This window comes from Pseudorca crassidens, chromosome 16 (assembly GCF_039906515.1).
Source record: "Pseudorca crassidens isolate mPseCra1 chromosome 16, mPseCra1.hap1, whole genome shotgun sequence".
In the NCBI taxonomy this organism is placed as follows: domain Eukaryota; kingdom Metazoa; phylum Chordata; class Mammalia; order Artiodactyla; family Delphinidae; genus Pseudorca; species Pseudorca crassidens.
In genome coordinates this window covers 45322785-45344322 of record NC_090311.1, presented here as the reverse complement: position 1 = coordinate 45344322, position 21538 = coordinate 45322785, and the positions used below count along the sequence as shown (strand labels likewise).

At 47.5% G+C, this 21538-nt stretch overlaps 2 protein-coding genes and 1 long non-coding RNA gene across 7 annotated transcripts in view; 1 reads left to right on the top strand and 2 right to left on the bottom strand.

Annotated features, from left to right (window-relative positions):
* Nucleotides 1-2065: 2065 nt before the first annotated feature.
* ZNF22 (zinc finger protein 22) lies at nucleotides 2066-7430 on the bottom strand. Of its 2 annotated transcripts, none has more exons than XM_067710189.1 (2): nucleotides 7358-7430; nucleotides 2066-4484 (listed from the first exon to the last, which is right to left on the bottom strand). In XM_067710189.1, the coding sequence occupies exon 2, from the start codon at nucleotides 4395-4397 to the stop codon at nucleotides 3720-3722; it is 678 nt and encodes a 225-aa protein (XP_067566290.1). In that variant the 5' UTR covers nucleotides 4398-4484; nucleotides 7358-7430; the 3' UTR covers nucleotides 2066-3719. The 2 variants fall into 2 exon arrangements, with proteins under 2 accessions (XP_067566290.1, XP_067566291.1); XM_067710190.1 differs by lacking the exon at nucleotides 7358-7430 and adding an exon at nucleotides 7107-7218.
* Nucleotides 7431-7572: 142 nt separating this feature from the next.
* Nucleotides 7573-13444, top strand: LOC137209068 (uncharacterized). The gene is made up of 3 exons (XR_010935884.1): nucleotides 7573-7823; nucleotides 7980-9549; nucleotides 10558-13444. It is a non-coding gene; the product is annotated as an uncharacterized lncRNA (long non-coding RNA).
* Nucleotides 11538-21538, bottom strand: part of RASSF4 (Ras association domain family member 4) — a 34206-nt gene continuing 24205 nt past the window's right edge. For 2 of the 4 annotated variants that reach the window (XM_067710185.1, XM_067710186.1), the window contains exons 5-11: nucleotides 21419-21510; nucleotides 20567-20724; nucleotides 16477-16578; nucleotides 16154-16205; nucleotides 15410-15531; nucleotides 14456-14553; nucleotides 11538-13065 (exon numbers count right to left, since the gene is read on the bottom strand). In XM_067710185.1, coding sequence (XP_067566286.1) covers nucleotides 13005-13065; nucleotides 14456-14553; nucleotides 15410-15531; nucleotides 16154-16205; nucleotides 16477-16578; nucleotides 20567-20724; nucleotides 21419-21510 — 685 coding nt within the window. In that variant the 3' untranslated portion in view covers nucleotides 11538-13004. The other 2 variants (XM_067710187.1, XM_067710188.1) reach the window with 2 other exon arrangements.

Genomic DNA, 21538 nt, shown 5'->3' with positions numbered 1-21538 from the left:
TTTCCAAAGAATAGAGAAGACTGAAGAAGAGGGAGAGGGATGGCAGACAGGGAAAGTGACGTTCTAGGTGGGACTCTAGCTAGGTTGCCACGGAAGCTGACAGCCAACCTAAAAACTTTCCAGAACTAAATTCTTACCTCTTTCTCTAACCTTCTTTCTGTACTTCCTTCTTGGCCTTTCTTCATTAAAACTTTCAATTGAATGACTACTATAAGCCAGGAGTTCACTGTCTAGTGAGATGGTTACAATTCAGTTAAAGGAAGAACATCTAAGGAAGGTTCAAAGCCTACTCTCTGGAGGCCTAACTCTCAGAAATATATACTAGTCAAAGCAGAATAAGCAAAGGTACAGAGCAGTTTGGAGTTGATGTCATTAAGTGTGGGACAGGAAATGAAAGGTGACTTGTGCCCCAAGGCAGGAAGTGAAGCTTTGTAGGTCCAGTGAGCCAAGTGGGTCTCTTCTGGGAGATTTTTCTTCTGGCTGGCTATTATTTCTCATTGGATCATCCATTACCTTCTAACCTGTGCTCCAAAAACCTTCATGCATCCCATCTTATTAAACCATTTCACTCTTAATGTTGATATTTAAGGCTCTGCTGGAGGCCCATTCCAGCCTTCTCTCTCACAACTCTTAGATGAAACTGGACTGTCAATAAAGCAGCCACCTGCTGTTCTCTGAGCAGATTCTTCTGTGCTATGCAGCTTCCGCTCCATCATGTACCTCTGCCTCTCACCATACCAGGCTCTCTCCCTCTGCCACCCCCTCCTCCAACACAGACACAGTCACACACACAGCCTTCAAAATACAATTCAGGTGTGGCAAACTGGTTAAGAAGTGTTGTGAACTTTAAAATCTGTTTCTCTTGGAAAATCAAAAGACCTGGCATATCTGGGCCAGAATCTCTGCGTGGCATTAACTGGCTAAAACTGAGTCAGGGTTATCCTTTTAGATGGGCATGTGCACTTCAGTTTACAGCACTCAGCTCTTCTCATTTCATTTACATTAGCTACCTGGCCTCTACAGACTTTTGGGTTTCTATTCCCTAACCTAATGTAAATGTCAACCCTTTCAAGATCCCTTCCTTCTTCCCTGTACCAGATGTAAATTCTCCCAATTTGAATGGCAGTCATACTATATATTCATGACCTGTATTTTTAGTATTACCTTAAAAAAAAAATTACCTTTTCTACCAGTCTTTTACGCATGGCCAGTATTCAACAGATATTTATTTTCTCGACAGAATGACAGCACTTTACTTCCCTAACATGAGAATAAATACTGTTTGTGGCTACGAATTTCTATTTTGAAGAGGTACTCCCACTACCTGCCAAAAAAAAGCATACAAATACTTACATTTTCCTTAGGAACTTATTAGATGGTTCTTGCCCTTTATAGGTATCCCTTTCTCTCAGGAGTACTGACTCAAGCCAAAATAAAATTGAACTCACCTTTAAATTTGTGGGAGTAATACTTTTGCCACTGACAATTTCAGATTTGATTCAATAGCTTCTCTGCCTCTGAAGACATAATAAGTCGATCAGTAAAATCTAAACAATGTCTTTTGTAAAAGATAACTGTGATCACTTCATAAGTTATACCTTGTTTTATTGTGCTTTGCCTTACTGCTTTTTTTTTTTTAAAATAAATTGAAGGTTTGTGTCAACCCTGCATCAAACGAGTCTATTGGTGCCATTTTCCAACAGCACTTGTTCACTTCATTTTTGTGTCATATTTTGGCAATTCTTTCAATATTTTAAACATTTTCATTATTGTTATATTTGTTACATGATCTGTGATCAGTGATCTTTTTTTTTTTTTCGGTACACGGGCCTCTCACTGTTGCGGCCTCTCCCGTTGTGGAGCACAGGCTCCGGACACGCAGGCTCAGCAGCCATGGCTCACGGGCCCAGCCGCTCCGCGGCATGTGGGATCTTCCCAGACCGGGGCATGAACCCGTGTTCCCTGCATCGGCAGGCGGACTCTCAACCACTGCGCCACCAGGGAAGCCCTGTGATCAGTGTTCTTTGACGTTACTGCTATGACTCACTGAAGGCTCAGACGATGGTTAGCATTTTTTAGCAATAAAGTATTTTTAATTAAGGTATTACATTGTTTTTTAGACATAATGCTATTGCAGTTAATAGACTACAGTACAGTGTAAACATAACTTCTATATGTACTGGGAAATAGAAAATTCAGGTGACTCACTTCCTCACGATATTTGCTTTATTGTGGTACTCCAAGGCATGCCTGTACTCACAAAACACTTTGTGGATATCCTATTGGATGAAATGCTGTCAACAAAGCCATCTTCTATGACTCTGCACTCAAATACAAGGCCACGAGGGAGGCAAAGTTCAAGTATGAGACAATCAAAGACAGACAAAATAAGTGATTCTTCCAAAGGCTGTGATTTTAGATGTTGCCTACTACATCAAAACAATTTCCCAAGAGAAAAATAAACAGAAGGTAGTAGTATCCAAAATACTCCATTTAAAAAAGTTTTTTATGGATAACTGTCATTATGAGTACAGCAGGAACTGCTATGATTTGAAAGATACAAAAAAAAATCAGAAGAATGTCAGCGTTCAATAGAAATTAAAACCTAAGCTGAAGGCTAATCAAAATGTTTGGTACTCGGCATTGTTCTGATGAAAGATAAGAAATTGTTTGGTTTTGTAAATAATTCATATAACTCAGAAAAAGTTAAACTTAGATTTCAAAGGAGCTACAATGCACCAACACTTGACTTTTTAAAAACCTCACTTTGCTACAGGCAAACATTTAAGATAATCAGGGTTATATGAAGCTCTCAAAGGGGAAGGCAGGGAGGCAAGTAAATTGTAGATTTTTAATTTGCAAGTTGAGATGGTTTTGGAAAAATAATTTTGGTTTAATTATTTATTCATAGATCTAAAAGGCTAGTTCAGTTTGCCAGAGCACAAGAGAATGCCAAGAGAAGTCAAAGCCATGGGGATGGACTAACATAAATCCATTCTAATTTCTGGAAAACAAGTGACATGGCGTAACACCATCACAAAGGATAGTATTAGCAGGAATAGGAGACCTGCGGTCTAATTCAGTTCTCTCTTTGGCTTCTAGAGTATCACTTACTAAGAATTTAGTGAAAAACAGGGAAATTCTACTCCTTTAATTAATTATCCATAAGCAGCAGGAAAGAAACAAAGGAAAGCTAACATAGAGTGATGCACCTTCTTGATTAAAAATTTGTGAACATGAATTCATTTTAATATGTTGAATCTTGAGTCATACTTACAAACCAATGGCTAATACACTACAAAACTTTACAAACATAAAATCTCATCTACTACAGAACTCCAAAACTAATGGAATTAATTTCTTCTCCCTTTTAAGTATTCCTTCCACAGAAATTCCTGAAACTGAGTAGTCACTGGAACTACACTTCTACACGTGTCATCAAAACATGACTGTTTTGTCAAAATGATGCAAGAAGCAATTTCGAATGAGATCAAGCTTATATTCTCTCAAAACACATTTTCAATTCTTTGTACTCCAAGTTACATAAAAAATAAGGAAGGCTGGACTCAATGTAATTTCTCTCAGTCCAATGTCATTAAACTCCCAATGTCTCCATGCTAGGAAAGGATACAGTATTTAAGTGCACTATTAAAAAATATCTCCAGTTCTAAAAGAAATGCTTTTTATTTTTAAAAGAGGGCTGTTGCAGTGCCCTTTACTTAGCGGAGGCCAGCCACTGACTTCCTTCCTTTACCAGCTTTCCAAGATGATACTAAGTGAGTTTTTGCCCTAATATTTTTGCCCCGGGTTTTACGAGGCTTCTCTTCTTTGTGCACCTTCATGTGCTGCCTAAGATGAGAGCTCTGGCTGAAGCATTTGCCACATTCACTGCACTGGTAGGGTTTCTCCCCTGTGTGGGTTCTCTGATGTTGAATGAGGTGGGAACTCTGGCTGAAACATCGGCCACATTCATCACACTGATAGGGTTTTTCTCCAGTATGAATTCTCTGGTGCTGAATGAGATTTGAGCTCTGTTTAAACCTTTCTCCACACTCATCACATTTGTAGGGCTTTTCCCCAGTATGGATCCGTCGATGCTGAATGAGATTAGAACTCTGAAAGAAGCTTTTTCCACAATCAGCACATTTATGGGATTTCTTTCCAGTATGGATCTTCTGGTGTTGAAAAAGAGTTGAGCTCTGACTGAAACTCTTTTCACATTCGACACATTTATAAGGCTTCTCATCCAAGCTTCTTCTCAGTCTACTCAAGCTTGATTCAAAGCGAACAGTCATTCCCCATCTCTGCCGCTGCCGGCCTGTTTTGCGCTGGTTCTCATAGACTTTTCCTTGGCTCGAGCTCCGAGATATACCTCCCTTAGGTTTTCCTAACCGCATGGTGAAGAGCCAAATGTATTCTTAAGAGTCTACACTCTTCTTCTGAATGAATATTTCACTTCCTAGAGCTACACAGCTCAGAATTTTCTATGTGTAGAAAAAAAAAAAAAAACAAATTATAGATGATTTGTTAATTATTCAACTTTAATATCTCTTCAGCCCATCAAAACTGCATCCATTTTTAAATTAAATATCGTATATTAAGGCATATATATGGAATCTGAAAATATTGGTATAGATGATCTTATTTACAAAGCAGAAAGACACAGACATAGAGAGAGAACAAACATGAAAACAAGGGGGAAAGGGGGCGGGTGGGATGAATTGGGAGATTGGGATTGACATATATACACTACTGATACTATGTATAAAATACATAACTAATGAGAAACTACTGTATAGCCCAAGGAACTCTCCTCAGTGTCTGTGGTGATCTAAATGGGAAGGAAATCCAAAAAAGAGGGGATATATGTATATATATATATTTGCTGTATATGTATATATACATATGTATATATGTATTTGCTGTACAGTAGAAACTAACACAACATTGTAAAGCAACTATACTCCAATAAAAAATTTTTTTAATGTATTCAATATATATAAAAACAAAGACGGGCTTCCCTGGTGGCGCAGTGGTTGAGAGTCCGCCTGCCGATGCAGGGGACACGGGTTCATGCCCCGGTCTGGGAAGATCCCACATGCCACGGAGCGGCTGGGTCCGTAAGCCATGGCCACTGAGCCTGCGCGTCCAGAGCCTGTGCTCCGCAATGGGAGAGGCCACAACAGTGAGAGGCCCGCGTACCGCAAATAAATAAAAATAATAATAAAAACAAAGACAATTCTGGGAAAAAATACTTGCAAAATAATTCTAATAATTCCAGAGTCCAAACATAACAAATATAACCAAATTTACCTTTGGAGTTTTTGTCTATTGGGACAGGACAAAAAAAAAAGAAAAAGTGATAATATGAAATCTAAATTTTTGTTGGACAATAACAAATGAGATTAAAAAGTGGAGACAATGTAATATCTTAATAGGAATAAAAGAACTCCAAAAGACAATCAAAATTTGGGTAATAGATTATCATTATATTTTAATATTTACTCCCATGTTAAACTTACACTCATGGGTGACTCATTATGGTGTCCAAATCAGAAAGAAATGACAAATCATACTACTTTGTTAACTATTTCTGTTTATCCTTGTTTGTTTAGCCGTTCTACTTGCACAGCTTTAGAGAACAACTGAGTTCTAACTTTGTAGCATAAGTTGTTTTGAATGTAAGAACTACTCTATAAGAAGTGGAAAATTTCTGTGAATCTATTCAATAAATACTGGATGAGGAAAATGTCAATGAAGAGATATTTCATAATTATTTCCTCTAGATTCCAATGATCCAAGAAAGAGGGCAATTCTTTGAAAACTTGAAACAATGAATTTTTTTTGAGAAAGGAAAATTTCAAAAGAACTTTTACTTGATAGTGTAATGAAACAGAATAAAAGGTGGTAGGTAAAACACAAGAAGAGGAGGAAAGTAAGTTTACATGTAAAAATAGGATGGAATTTTAAAAATACCCACATGCTACAAAAATTCAAAATTTCAAATAAATTAATTTCATTTAATTACTTATAAGGTTACTTAAAATAATGGCCACAACCAAAGAAGCACAAAGTCCAAATGTGGGAAATGTCCAAATGTCCAAAGGTGACAATGTGGGAAAACCTAGGACTGCAAAGGTAATACAATTATTGGAACTAATTTCCACATCTTATTGTCAGCAAGTAGACTTTAAAATGGGAATAATTACCCTGGGTCTCTGCACACAAGCTTACAAAGCAAATAACTGAAAACAAAAATTACATCACTGTTCTTGCCTTTCCATCATCTTATTGTATAATTGAGACTCCAGGCCTGACAGTGCTGAGACTTCGTGTATTTAAGTATATCTGCTGCAATTAAGGTAAGTATCAGAAAAAGCAAACTGCATACAACACAAAACTACAGAGAGAGCACTACTCATTTCTTAACTTTAGTAAATATTTATAGAACATCTATTACAAGGAGGTATGTCAGGTACATGATGTTGGTGTTCAAAAATAGCTATAATGGTAATTATACACTGAAAAACACCCCACGTTTATTTTTCAACACTACAGAAGTCAGTTCTAGTAGGAAACTCAGAGACTATCTAAACCATCTAGAACACTACAGATGAGGAAATCATACCAACAGGCAGCCTGGGTGCCAGTCACTGGGCTATCTAATTCTCAGAGCAGCTTTATGGGATTATCTTCATTTTACTTCCATTTCTAAGGAAAGGCAGGTATACTTTGGCCAGGTTCCCACCCCCTAGTAGCCTAACCCCAGAGCCTGTATTCTTAGTGGCAGAACTGACTGCAGCCCCAACTTCCAACGCCAAGTCCAGCGCTCCGACTGGTGCTCAGCCTCATTTCACAGCAAGTGCGGGTATTAAGGGAAACTTGAGTGAAACGAGCTGTTGGCCATGCGAATACGCCTCACTGGAATGTGCCTGCTTTCTCGTCCATAAAATGGGGATGACAATAAGGCCACTACATTATCATGGTGTTAGAAGTTTAAATGAATCTGTAAGTCGCTCAGAACAGCCCTGTGCTACCCAAGCGCTTGGTTCAATCTGTTTTATCCTGACACGCGACTGATGGAGGGCGTAAGGAATGCGGCTCACGATCCCGGGCCTGTCCTCCTCTGGCCTCAACTCGCCCGGGCTTCCGTTAAGATCTCCGCTCTCCCGAGGCCTCTGGCTGCCGCTCCTCGCAGGCCTGGCCCGCCCCGCTCCCTCCGCCCCCGGCGCCAGCCACGGCAGAGCCCTCGCGGCAGCCGGGACTTGAGGACCGAAGCCGCGCCCGGCAGCCCGTTGCCCAGTCGGCACCGCCCCACAGCGGCCAGCTCGCGCTCCTGAGGCCCCGGCCCACTCACCGCGCCAGCCCGCCGCCGCCCTCGCTCGCTCGCCCCGCGCCCTTCGCGCCACCGGAAGTGCAGGCCGAGCCGTTCGCCTGCGCCGCGCGGTCGCTCTAGGATCCTGGCGGAGTGACCCTCTATGCTCACGGGCCCAGCGGAAAAAAGCGACTTTTCGTTTCTTCCTGTCGTTTTGTTTTCCTCTCCTACCCCTGGAAGGCGTCCTGTGGCCCCCAGGACCACAGGACCTTTGAGATGGAGGAGCCACCCACAGGGCCGACGAGCTGCAGCCTGTGTGTCACGGCTTTTGAAACGCAACACCAGCCTATCCCACCCTGAGACTTCATTCTTTTACAAATATTGTTTAATTATTATATAGAGGTACTTTTGGACAGCCTAAACTGTTCCCGATATTTTTCATGAGTCAACTTACTTGATTATACCAAAAAGCCCTTACAAAATGGGAACGATCATACTCATTTTACAGGTAAGGAAACCAAGGCTTAGAGTAGAAGTTTGCTCGAGTTCAGACAGTGTATAAGTGGATGGCCAAGGACTGGAATGGCTCCAAAGTCTTGTGATTTCCAACACACCCCCTTTTTTCTCTTTAGTAATGATCTCTCCTGGTTCTCATTTCTTACAGCCAACCTCCTCCTCCGCCAACCTAACCTGTGCTGGGTCACCCCATCTCCTCTCTTCTCTCCGGGCCCTCGTTTGCCTGCAGAACTCCTTCAGTCTAATGGCTTCAGATACCATCTGTAGTCGCTGAAGACTCCCTAACTGGTAACTCCAGTCCAACCTTGGGTTGCAAATATTACTGAACTCTAGATTTATATATCCAGTTAATTACTCAATGCCATTTGCACGTGTGATGGACATCCCGAACCTAACATACCCCCAGATATTCACCTAACCTGATAGAAGATCTTTCTGGGAAAACTGGGTCAAGAGAGGCCAGATCCCTTAATGGCTGGGGTTCCTCTGGGAAACAGCTCGCAGTGGGGTCCAGTGTGTCCCTGAGCCCAGTTGTATTTGAAGGGCTCATTCTAGGAAGAAGAGGCTTCTGGGCTGAGAACAGTCTTGGCAAGACAGCTTCCTTTTACTATGGCTTTGTCCCTTGCACCCCACTCCCTTGCAGACAGACAGAGACACACACCAAAAAGCACTGTCTCAACAGGGAGCACTGCTGCCTTGGGTCTGCATTTGGCAACAGTGCAAAAGAAGCCGGTCACATGTGTGGTCCAAGGGCCAAGTGCAGTAAGGAGCAGTCTATCTCCCATGAAGGGCCCCTGAACAAGGGTTCTGTCCACCAAGTCTGAGACTTTGCTTTCTGTTTCCTTTGGGTTCTCGGGGAAAGGAAACTCTGGGAATTCCCATTCCTGAGTTTGCAGAAAACATCTCTGTTAAAAGCCCAGCCAGGAGGGAGCAGAGCCCCACCCGAATGCTGGGAGTCCAAGGGCGGGTCAGCAGCTGGCTTTCTCCCAGACAATCACAGCTCATGGGGGCTAAATACAGCACTTGTACTTGCTGTTTTTACATTTGGAAAGGCTTGAGTCCGACTGCCTTTCCTGCCCTATCATGGCTGAGGGACTGAGGGGCAGGGAGGCTGCTGCCTAGCAGGGCACCTGACAAAAATATCCCACTGCTGCTTTGCAGCTGCAGGGCACCTGTGTCCTGCCCACATGGGCACATTGTGTATTGCCAGCTTCTCCACAGATCACCTGATCCGACAGGATAAGCCTCGTGCTTTGTTTCCCTAGGACTAAGGGGCCAGATGTATCCTGGGTGGACAAACAGCATTATTTTAACAGTGGGAAGGTCTTTAATCCATTTTCTTGTAAACATTCTAAGCAGGTAGCATATGGTTATCACCATGGGAAAAACAAGCTCTTTTTTGATTCCTTCTGGTAATTTGCTCTGGGCAAATCACCCTGTTTTTCCTGAGTTCAGATCTTCTTTTGCAATCATGTTGATTTTATCCTGTGTTTATGATTTTCCCTGGTTCCGGAGGCCTGACCTGGGAAGACCGTCCTGTTTTAGGTGAGGACACTCATCACAGGAATTCTTCACTTTATCTTTGGATAACATTTACTACCTGCGATACCAGTGAGTTAAGCAACATATGACAAATAATCTATGCTCTGTGGAGAGAGGCACATGGAACTCCCATACAAACCATCAGGAAACCGCAGAGCCAAACAGAGAAAGTCAGGGTGAGCTGAATTAGCAGCTTTTCAAATTGCCTCTGAAAAGCAAGTAGTGTTGATGAAAAGTTTTGTAACGCCCCAGATGATTGCAGAAGTGCACAGGCATACCTTGTTTTACTGTGCTTTGCTTTATAGTGCTTCACAGGTATTGCATTTTGTTTGTTTGTTTTAATTGAAGGTTTGTGGCAACCCTGCATTGAATAAATCCATTGGTGCCATTTTCCCAATAACCTTTGCTCACTTTGCGTCTCTGTGTCACATTTTGGTAATTCTCACTGTGGACAAAAAAAATGTAGCCAGCCATTTCAGTAAACAAGAAATGTTGGTGCTATCAAGACATCAGCCACTGCAGCTGCTCCAAGGGGTGCACCCTGAGGGCAGCTTAGGATGGAGAGAAACAGGATACTGGCCCTAGATAGTTAAGATGCGTTATCTAAGGAATAATTTTAATGAACCCAGACTCTTGCATCTTCCCATACACCAAAAGGCACTAAAATCATTAACTTGAGACTTCTGCTTTTTGTGGTCAGCAGTCATGTTTTGGTGTTCAACTACATGTTTGGCTTTTTTTTTTTTTTTTAAAGCAAAAACTCCTGCATATCTTGGTTCCTCCCCTACCTCTTTGGAACAGTTCCTCAGAGCTGTCTGACAGGCTGTCTCATGGGATATAGTTCTCAGTAAGGTCCCCAAATAAAACATAACTCATAAATTTTAGGTTGTGTTTTTTTTTCAGTTGACATCACAATTTTCAAGCCTTTCATTATTATATTTGTTATGGTGATCTGTGATCAATAATCTTTGATGTTTCTATTGCAAAAAGATTACAACTTGGCTCAAATGATTGTTAGCATTTTTTAGCAATAACGTATTTTAAAATTAAGGTACGTACATTGTTTTTTTAGACAAAATGCCATTGTACACTTTAGACTATAGTAGGGCATAAATGTAATTTTTATATGCACTGGGAAACCAATCTGTGTGACTCACTTTATTGTGATATTTGCTTTATTGCAGTGGCCTGGAACCAACCCTGCAACATCTCTGAGGTATGTCTGTACATTTTCCCCTTTTTGTACAACTTGTTAGTGATTTCTTAGCTATGTTATTCAGAAGTTAGTTTTGATAATTCTATTTCACAAGTGACACGTATCGAGATAGGCCTTAAATGAAGTAATATTGTAACAACTGAAAGAAAAAAAACCCCAAAAGCAAAACTGGGGATGTTTACAGAGGGTTTCTTCATCTGATGGCTTCCCATGTGCCAAGCCCTGTCTGCTCCAGGGCTGGCAGGCCTCTTCAGGCTAGAATGTCACACACACTCTCTTAGGCAAGTTGGGCTCAGCCTTGGGCCTCCTTCCAGGGACCTTCACCATCTCTCTGCCCTGCTGGTCCCCTGACCATCCAGGGTGTGTGGCCTGCTTCTCCCAGGTCTTGTCTGAGACCCCTGAACACAGGGCACAGCATGGCTCTGTCTTTGTCCCTCTAGGGCTGAGCACAGGTCTGGCACAAGGCGGTCCCTCAATTACTGCTGAACAATGGACAACAGTTGTGCTTGACCTGAGCTTATAAATACGGTCTGGGAGCTATTTCACTATTTTACTGAGGAGCCCTGTTTGAGTCGTTCTCTACCCTCTCCTAGACCCTGTCACCTTGCCCCGCCCCCAGCCCTGCAAGATTCCCGAGGTCCTCCTGATGCTGGGACTCTGCGATTCGGGGTGACCCTTGTGCTTGTTGTCCAGGCTGTCTACAGACCCCCACCAATGACTCCTCCTCTGGGCCCTGCAGCTGCCTCTGTCCTCAGGCCCCACACCAGCCCCAAGCATGTGCACGGAAAGGAAGGAGTCGTGTCAGTGTCATGAGCCGCGGGCTGTGGCTCAGCTTTGGCTCTTCTGCCAAACTTGGCCACGCGGCCTGTGGGACAGGAGTGTCAGAGGTTAGGGCAGAAGGTCAGGGTGGACACACACAAGCAAAAAATAAAGCTTGGACCTAACTCCTTCAGTTCCATACCTCACACCTTTATTGAGTACCCAGGAAACTATGCTGCCAAAGGCAAGCAGAGACAGCAGAAACTACAGCGGACCCTCCCCTGGGCGTCTCTGCGCCTGCCTCTGTGCAGATGGTGCCAGGTCGGGGCAATCCTGTTGCGAAGTTCACCCTGAACGGTGGGTTCCATTGGCACGGCTGCTCCCAGGCTCTGTTCTTTATGGGCGCTGCACAAGGCACCGAGGGAATGTCCCTCATATTGAATTTCTGTATTTGGGAGACTTTATACTTTTTCCCTTTAAATCCGCTATCCATGGGCCCCAGTGGGAGAACTTGGTCTTCAGTTTGCTCTGTTTTGGACAAACACCTCACATGACCAATGTAAACTGTTACACAATTTTTGCAAATGCCTTCTTGTTCATTCCAGATGTTTTCCATCAGCTGACAAACCCAGATCGTTCTGCATCTGGCCCCAGGGAATTCAAAGCCCTTTCTCCTCAAACAGACATTTTTCCCTTGGTGGCCCTTTGATGGGAAGTATTGAGAGAGGAGGAACGCACACCCAGAGAGGGCAGGAGGCACACAGGTGTCCGAGGAGAGCAGCAACGGGGCAGAGCGCGGCCTTCCCGAGCCACTGCCGGCGGTCCCTGGACAGCTCCTGGACCCGCACGCACCCTGGCAGCATCCTTTACAATGCCACGCGGGTCACCTCCTCAATGTGATCCAATTGACATGTTTCTGGCAGCGAGCTCCTTGTAAGAATCCCTTCAGGTCTTGCTGAGGAAGCTCAGAGTGAGTGTTGCAGAGAGAAGATGGGCTGCTGGTGGTCTTACTCCCAGTCTGACCTCTGCTGCCAGGGCACGGGGCTATGTGAGGCTCATGGAGTGACATCAGAGGCTCGAGGGCCAGGGACGCCATGGTGAAGTGATGGCTGGGAGCATCGCACACCCCATACCCGCTGGCAGCCCTTGCTTTACCCAGTGGAGTTTCTGAGTGGCAGCATGAGACGAGGGCAGACGGGGGTCTAGTGGCTCATGTGTTTGATGAGGATAAGGGCTTGTGGTTCTGGGCTGGGCACTGGGAGAGCAGATGGAGCCCACGCCCTAGAAACAAGGTCATGTCCTGCTCTCCTGAGCAGGAGGCGTGTGGAGTGAACAGAACTGGCCATGCTATGCAGCTACATAAGTGGCCCATGTCACAGCTTCAGGGCTGCTCACGGCCCAGGCCAGTCTCACACGCAGACCCCACCCAGCAAGTTCCTGGCTCCTCAGGCTTAGGTCTGGGCACTGTGAGTGCTCACCTTGGAGCCAAGAGCCAGGGACATGGGACTCACGCTACCTAGGCAGGTGGACAGGTAGAAACACGGGTGCTGGATTCCTCAGCCAGTGTGACCAATGTGTGTGACAATCAGGGCCCGGCCACCAGCGCTCAGAGTGCGCTGGCTGCTGGGGGCTTCGGAAGAGGCAGGTGCTGGTGGGCTACTTGGCCTCCACCAGCTGCTCCAGGCGCTGTAGCATCGTCAGACGCAGGGCTTGGAACCTGGAGGGAGACACAGCCAAGAGGACTCACTGCTACTGGAGGGGACAGGGAGGGGGCGAGCAAGGGAGCACATAGATGCTGGGCCCGGAGACCCACGGCTCCTGACCAGCTGATTAGTGGCCACTATCTCTCCTCTGCCAGGAGAGGGAAAAGCCAGGCCCACATCCCACAAGACCACTGGCTTTGAGGAGCAGTCAAACAGGGCTGCAGAGCCTGCCAAGCTTCAAAGCAGAGTGATCTTTCTATTCCAAAGATTCTCCAGTACAAGATATGGGGACATATGTATATGCATAGCTGATTCACTTTGTTATAAAGCAGAAACTAACACACCATTGTAAAGCAATTATACTCCAATAAAGATGTTAAAAAAAAAAAAAAAGATTCTCCAGTACAGACAGGAGTGTGCTGGAGTATACAGGGCGGCAAAGTAGGGATCAGGAAGCCTGCGTTCAAGCCCTGGCTCTGCAGTCACGTGGTGCTGCCTCCTTATCGCAGGCCGCTGTTTCCTCTCTGTACATTGAACAGGCTGACCAGGTGACCCTCAAGTCCTTTCTAGCCACGGTGACACTGCTGACTGCATGTAGACTGTATCCCCTGATCGAGGTCTCTGCTGACTGCCTGAATGGGGCCTGACTGCACACATAGAAGCCTTTCTAAGAATCATTCAGCCAGATGCCAGAATCGGAACCAGTCCCCTGACCGCGGGCCCTCACAGCAGCCTCTCTCCTTCCCTTCCTAAGAGGGACTCTGGGACCGAGCTTCCCCTGCAGAGGGAGAGACAGATCATTGGGATGTGCAACCTGGCTGACCTCACACAGCCGGGCCCTGAGGTAGCTTCCGCAGGAGCCAGCAGGTAACACCTGCTCACCTTTCCATTGAACTGGTCCCCTGCACCTGCAAACATCAGCTGGTGCAGGCAGTTCCAATAACTGCTGCTTTGGGACAGGCCTAGGATTCCAGCTAGCGTGAAAGGCCCAGGCGAGGCTGAGGGTGCGCGAGCAGGCCCCCTCTCGGTTGCTCCTCCAGAGCAATGTCACCAGCAGAACACACAACCCTGGTCCAGGGCCCGCCCGTGCTCCTGCCTGACTCTCCTGGGCCTCTTTCAGCAGCTTGTGCCTGTCCTGTGCTGGCGAGATTGCCGAGGCTAGAGGAGTGGTCTGGGCTGCATCCCCCTCTTCTGGCAGGCTGTCACCCCAGCTTGGTGTCAGTGTTGAGCAAGGGGTCAGAGGGCGGTGCTGGGGAGCCAGGGTTAGCAGGTGTCCCCGAGCTGCGTGAGGACACCTGGCACACCTGGAGGAGAGAGGTCTCCCAGCCGCGGGCCCGGGTGCTCTGCCCTGCAGACTTGCCCTGACGTTCAGTACCCACGACTGGCTCTTTAAGTGCTGCTTACTTCATGGTCAGTTTGATTATTTCTCTTTCCTCCTCTTCTTTTAATTTTTCAACAAAACTGTCCAGCACCGGCATTTCAAACTTAATGTACTGAGCGACCTAGAAAATCCAAGAACATTTTAATGTGTTTTAAATTAGAAGCCAAAAGTGTGTTTTCTTTTCCTCGTGGCTTCCACAGTGGCCGATTCAGCAGTCTTAAATCCAAGGAAGAGGCTGTCCTGCTTTCCTCCCACGCCCAGCACTGCTCTGTGTGTACCAGGATGGGAGGATGGAGCCCATTCTTACCTCAAAGGCAACTACGATCCCTGGGAGGAAAGATTAAGCTGAATTTTAGGAAAAGCATTCAATAGTGAGTGGAGTCACACTGGGTGTTCTCTGGGGGTGGGGTGGAGACGGTGGGAATGCCATTGTTTTTAACAATGGAATGAAACTACACTAGTCTGAATGGCTCAAGGGATACAGAGTCACTGGGCCTTCTCCTTGGGGTCCACACCCTATAGGCCTTTTCTGTGCAGGGAGTTTGGAAATGTGCCCATTGCCCAGCCAGGACTCAGGCTGCCCTGAGACACAGACCTCCATAGGGTCCCTTCCATAAGCCCTAGTTAGGCCCTAGTTAAGGAGCCCTTGTTGTGGGTCTTTAATGCAATGACAGCAAACCACGCTCCAACGAAGGAAAAGATTCTATCTGTCTGGGGGGAAAGGCCAGGCCATGGTTTTCTAAGACCCAACTTCTTATCTCCCCTGAGCCAGCTGATACATCTGGTGGTGGCTGACAGGAAGAAGAAGGGCTGAAACCAATACTGTACTGGTCCTTCAGAACAGCCATGGGGGCCCTGGAAGCATCGCCCAAGAGGGCTCTGCCCAAGGTCACCTTAAGAGCCCTTGGGGGTCCGCCATGCTGTCCCCCAGCCCCTAACTCAGGAGCAGGCCTCCCCGAGCCTCAGCTCTCACTCACTTCATGGGGGACTTCCTCGCCCAAGTCAGCTTCCATCAGGAATATCCTGGCAATCTTCTCACAGGGCCCGTGCAGGATTCTGGAAATCAGCGGGTACTCAGAGTCTTTTAATTTTGTCCTCTCTGAAAAAGAAAGCGGTGGACAAAATTCATGGCATCTCTGTGTCTCTTTGTTCCAGGACAGGAACGTAATGGAAGACAGGTGTCCAGGGGGCCTGGCAACACTGCCAGGTGTTGTGTGGTGGACACTGCCCTGATGATGTGTGATCATGTCCTTCAGTGAAGGCCCAGCTCCGAGAGGAACAGTGGCTGAAGGAGCGGGGAATGGGGAAGTGGACTTGGGGAGGCCAGGCCTGCTCAGTTATCAGACCTGTGCTGTGCAGCACTGGACACAGGGCCATGCAGTACAAGTTCTGCAACAGCAGTTCTCAGTGGGCGAGGGGCTTCTGTTCCACCTTGAAGACCCAGATGCACATTCCTCCCCACTCCCTGCTGAACCTACTGGAGAGAGTGGCTTACCATGTGGTTTTGGTGGGATTCTCAAAGGGATGACAATGTGCCTGGATTTGGGCCTGGGAGGGATGCTCGTGGTGGGGGCATAGCATGTCCCGAGGCCAGGAGGGCACCTGCCCCGTGCCCGCTGCACAAGCCAGCCCAGCCCTCAGAGAAGGAGCACAGCTGGTGAGCTTGCCAAATGGACAGGGACTTTTGTTTTTATGATCAGGAAGCAAAGGCAGACACTTACCCCCAGACTCGTGAACGATGTAGAGTGCAAACTCGCTGGGACCATTTTCCACCTGCACAGGTAGTAATAGGAAGTCAGACCACGGCTTTTCCAGACAGGAGAGACAGAAAGGGACCCCTGGTAGTAACCACATCCTCAGTGCCACACACACAAATCCCCAGGGACCCTCCCCTCTCTCTGCTTAAATTCCCAGAGATGCCAGCTCAGCTGAGGAAACCTTGGTCATCCTTCTAGCCAGGAGCCATGGCTTTCTCCAGCCCCCTCCCCCAACAGAACAGCAAACCACCAGCAACTGGGGCAGGGCCGTCTGTGGCCAGACTTACTCGGAACTTGTTCAGCAGCAGGGTGAGGACCTGCAGGGTGGTCATGGTGCTGTTGACTCTCACGTTGGTCATGGACCCATAGGCAGGAGTAAACACGGAGGTCTGTACAGGAACGGGGAGGCAGTTCAGGGCAAGTCCAGAGGGGACACGGGGCTGACATCACACAGGGTCTGGGCATACTGTCGGCCAGATGGTGCTGAGCAGGCTGGAGCAGTAGGCGAACCTGAGCTTCGGGAACACCTGCGTCTATCCATCCACAAAGATCCACACACAAGCTATGCCCAGATCTGGGCACGCACAGGGAAGCTGTAACAACTCACATCTTACAGAGGCCTCTAAGGAAGATGCCTACAAAGCTATAAGGTCCAGCTCTCTGGATCCCAGGAACCAGGGCCGTAGAAGTAACTCACAAGGGGTTGGGGGAACCAGTCTCTCCTTCACTCTTTCTATCCATCAAATCACCAAGTGTCTGCTGATCCGAAGGCTGAACATTCTCAAGTCTGTCCACTCCTCTCCCTTCTCCCAGTGGTGCCTGAGGTGAGGCCCTCCGCTTATACTGCATCAGCTTCTCAACTCTCCCCTTCCAGTCTCCGCCCTTTCAACCCATTACCCACACTGTTGGCCAGAGGAACAACCTTTCAAAATTCTGCAACTCAAAGTGTGTTCTGGACCAGCTGTCAGCATACAGTCTCAGGCCCCCCGAGTCCAGACTCCTGGATCAAAATCTGCATCCGAGGGCTTCCCTGGTGGCGCAGTGGTTGAGAGTCCCCCTGCCGATGCAGGGGACACGGGTTCGTGCCCCGGTCCGGGAAGATCCCACATGCCGTGGAGTGGCTGGACCCGTGAGCCATGGCTGCTGAGCCTGCGCGTCCGGAGCCTGTGCTCCGCAACGGGAGAGGCCACAACAGTGAGAGGCCCACGTACCGCAAAAAAAAAAAAAAAAAAAAATCTGCATTTGAGGAAACTGCCCTGTGATGCTATCTGTAGGGTACACTTTGAGAAGTACTGTCTTACAGCATGTCCCACAGCCTAGACAGTGCCATCCGTGGCTCCTCTCATGTTATGCACATATGATACATGGTTCCCTCCCAAGTACCCTGTGCTCTAGCCACATGGCTTCTGCACAGTTATGGGGGCCCGTGACATTCTCACAGGTGTCTTGCCTTTGTTTATGAGACACCATCCATGAAAGTCAACCAGGGCATTGTCTGAGGCTTACTGAGTCCTCAATGATCACTAGCTAGGTAGGAAACCTGCTAAACACTTTATATATAACCTTTGATTTAATTCTCACGACAGCCCTTAGAAGTACCTGTCACTAGTCCCCTTTTCTTAGGAAAGACATGGAAGCTTGGACAGGTTAAGGGGCTTGTCAGCATCACCCATCTAGAAAGGGCAGAGCTGCCCCAAACCCCATGCTTCACCACTGTGGCACAGGGGCCTCCCTGCGTGTCTGACTTCCGTGTGGGTAAGCTCCTCCTTGCTTTCCAAATTCCAATTCACACATTCCTCCCGTATGGCCCTAGCTCTGCTTTTCCCAGTAGGGGCTCGGGGTGCGCGAGGGACTTGTTCAGCGTCTGCAGCTGGTCCCCGAGTACCAGAGCCAGACTCAAACTTGGACCTGCCTTCTGCACAGTGAAATGTAGAATGCCTCTGGGTGATGCAGAAAGCCAACCTAGGTTTTCAGTTTCTAAGAAATATGGAATACAGAAGTCAGGCTATTTCTAGGAGAAGAAAGGCCATGTCAATAAGACATTGTTAGTGTTTCTTCTGCCTGAAGTTTTTTCTCAAGAAGATACCAACCAACTCCACGTAGGAACAAGGGTACCGTGGCTGTTTTCCCATCTCTAACCACAATGGTTTTCCCCTCACAGAACACATGTGAATCTAACAGGCCAGGGCAAAGCAGTGAAAACAAGTACTAAGTTTGACCCAGTCTGGAAATCAAGCCAACATTGCTGTGAATAAGAACACTTTTGGAAAATAATTGAGTGAAGCAATAGGGTACAGTTCTAAGAAATAAAACCTGGAATAACAACCCCAGGAAGTTAATTCTAGGAATTTTTTTTTTTTAATTGTTGCCTGTGGCTCAAGTACTTTGTTGCCTGATTTCTAGGGACACTGATTCTGAATGCATGTAGCACAGGGAGAAAAAGAGGGAGCCCCTTACTCATCCAGGAGATGTGAATCAACTGTCCAACATGCCTAAGACACTAGTTCCTGTCCTGGCAGGTACTCAATTTGCCTGGAAGAATGGGTCTACATTTCGGCGCAGGTAAATCTGTGACTGGGGGAAAATCTGCCCTTACTGGGGCCTGAATGGGTAGTGTATCGAGTGTTGGGCTGGCTGGCTAAGAAGCCCTTCTTGGCAGGATGGCTCCAATGGACATGAAAGGCTGTGATGAAAGCCCTCACTGTTCATTTGTTCATTTCAAAGGCTACAGGGTGCTCAGACATCTCCATGTCCCTGTGACATTTCGAATGACTAACGTAAGATTTAATGTGCCCAACACCCCTCTTAGAGATGACTCCTTTAGAGTAGAGGTGAATGTACTGAAGACAAATTCCGCTATTTGGTACCTTGAGTCATGGAGCAAAAAGCTCCTTTTTAGGAATGTAGAACTAGAAAGAGCCTAAACCCGTGCAAATAGTCTTTCTAAATTTTTGAGTAATCCCTTAAAATAGCATATCAATATATATTCAAATACTAGCACATGGTACTTATCACTTTAAGGACAAAACCCCTTTGGAGCAAGATTTAAAGAATACCCAAGTCAGACGGTGGGTTCTTTGGCTAATCTAGACATTCTTAATCTCTGTTTAACTTCAGCCCTGCCTCCCCCTCCCTCTCTCAGGAAACTACTCTCAAATAGTCCTGGGTTTTCCTGGATTTAGTAAAGATAACCTATTGTCCCTCATGAACACTCACTGCAAACCTAGCAGGGAGTGGAGGGAGGTCCTGATGGTGAAGCAGGGTCCTTTCAGCTGCCTTGCTGAATTCTTCATCCCGAAGTGCAGGGCACCCCAAGAGTGGCTTGAATGGCTCCCAGCAGACCTCACCTGGGGGACTGTCCTTCAGATCTGACCCTGAGACCTCCCTTTGCCCAGGCTCCCCTTCCCCTCCCACGAGTCATCACCTATCAAGAAGGCAGCTGCTTAACCTAAAAACCTTGGCTTCCAGTTTCCCAGTGCTGCAGGATGTGGCTCTGTTACCAGGACACTCCCATCTAGGGCCTCACCCACACGGCCACTCGTGCCATTTATAGTAATCAACTTCTCCTTTTACAGTTTGGTTTGTTTACGGAATGATGTCATCTGGGGAAGGAGCTCTTTTTCCTGAGGTCAGTACAATACTTGGACAAAAGGCTAATTGCTGGGAATAAGGAGAAGTGTGCGTTCTCTGGGACACAGACACACGTGCTCCTGGGCACACCTCAACCTAGTTGCCTTCATCTACCAAGTGGAAATGACAGTAGGGGACAGGACGTTCCCATATCAACTGAGCTTGGGTGGAAACCTCATAGAAAATCGCCTGATTAAAAGTGAATTTGGTATCACTTTCCAAATATCCATGCAACTTTTTTTTTTTTTTTGCGGTACGTGGGCCTCTCACTGTTGTGGCCTCTCCTGTTGCAGAGCACAGGCTCCGGACGCGCAGGCTCAGTGGCCATGGCTCACGGACCCAGCTGCTCTGCGGCATGTGGGATCTTCCCAGACCGGGGCACGAACCCGCGTCCCCTGCATTGGCAGGTGGACTCTCAACCACTGCGCCACCAGGGAAGCCCTCCATGCAACTTTTGAGAATGAATTGACAGTGAGTGTGTGATGGAAAATATACAGGCTTTGGGGCCATGAAGTGGAATGATATTTTGATGTGACTTTGGGCGAGACAGTTCTCCTCCTGAGCCCGTTTCTCCATCGGGGCAGGGGCATGACCACATCTGCACACAGGGCCATGGTGAGGGTGAATTCTGGCATGACCGCCACGGTGCCCGGCCTACAGAAGGCCCAGTGGTTACACCCGTGCTTGGGGCTGTTCCCTGTGGCCTCAGCTTCAGGGCCCAGGGGAGAGGCCAGGCTGGGACATCACCTTGTGGTTGTAAAAGTGCCCGTTGATAGAGAACCGATGTCGCCGGATCCTCTGGGCCTCACCGGGGGTGCGGCACCTGGGCCGCCTCTGGATCACACAGGCTGCATCACTCTTGGTCCGCATAAGCTGTGGGGTCTCCTCGTCCTCCTCCACGGGCTCTGTGGTGAGAAGTGGATGAGGGGGTCAGGCTGGGGTGAGGGCGGTGGTGACAGAACTGCTCCCGTGGTGGTCCCGAGTGTGGAGCGTGGCTCCCTGTAGCACTGGGCTGCAGCAGACGGCGATGTGACCACTGTCCCTGAGTCGGAGGCTGGGGTCCAGCCTGCGTGATGCCCACTTTGCAGATGGGAAAGGTGATCCCCAGACAGGATAACCTGTGTCACCATGCCACATGGCCATAAGCCTCCGGGCCTCCGTCTCCAGGGATCCAGAGCAGGACTTTGACAGCCCCAGCCCTGTCCTCTGGGACAAGCCCTTCACTGAGTGCAAGGGGAGAGCACAGAGAGGACAGACCCACAGGTATGGATCCCGGCGTGTGGGGAAGAGGTCCCAGATGCCTGCAAGGCCAGGAGGCAGCCGCACCCTCTGCTGATGTTCTCTCCTTTCTATAAGGGTGCGTGTTGCAGGGACTCAGGCAAACGACATCACCTCTGCAAGCCTCTGATTCCTTTTCCCTACGTGAGGAGTCGATGAGAAAGCCTCTCTCGGGTTAAGGAGGGATTTAGCAGGGGCTGCGGCTGAAGGGAAACAGGCCATTCTTTGCTACTCCACAAAGCTGATATTCAGAGACGGTGGTCATGAGCCAACCCCTCCCTTCCTTCCCACCCCAGATGAGCAGGACAGGGTCCCCCTGACCTGAGCTGTCTCTGGAACTCTCCTCCCTGGGTCCGGCCTGAGCGCTTGGTTCTTGGGCAGTGACTCTGCCATCCTGAAGAGGTGGCTCCTTTCTGAAAAGAGACAATCGTGGTGCTCAGA

What these genes read in the sequence shown, in the direction of transcription:
- ZNF22 (XM_067710189.1), bottom strand. Translation starts at nt 4,397, where the DNA reads ATGCGGTTAGGAAAACCTAAGGGAGGTATATCTCGGAGCTCGAGCCAA.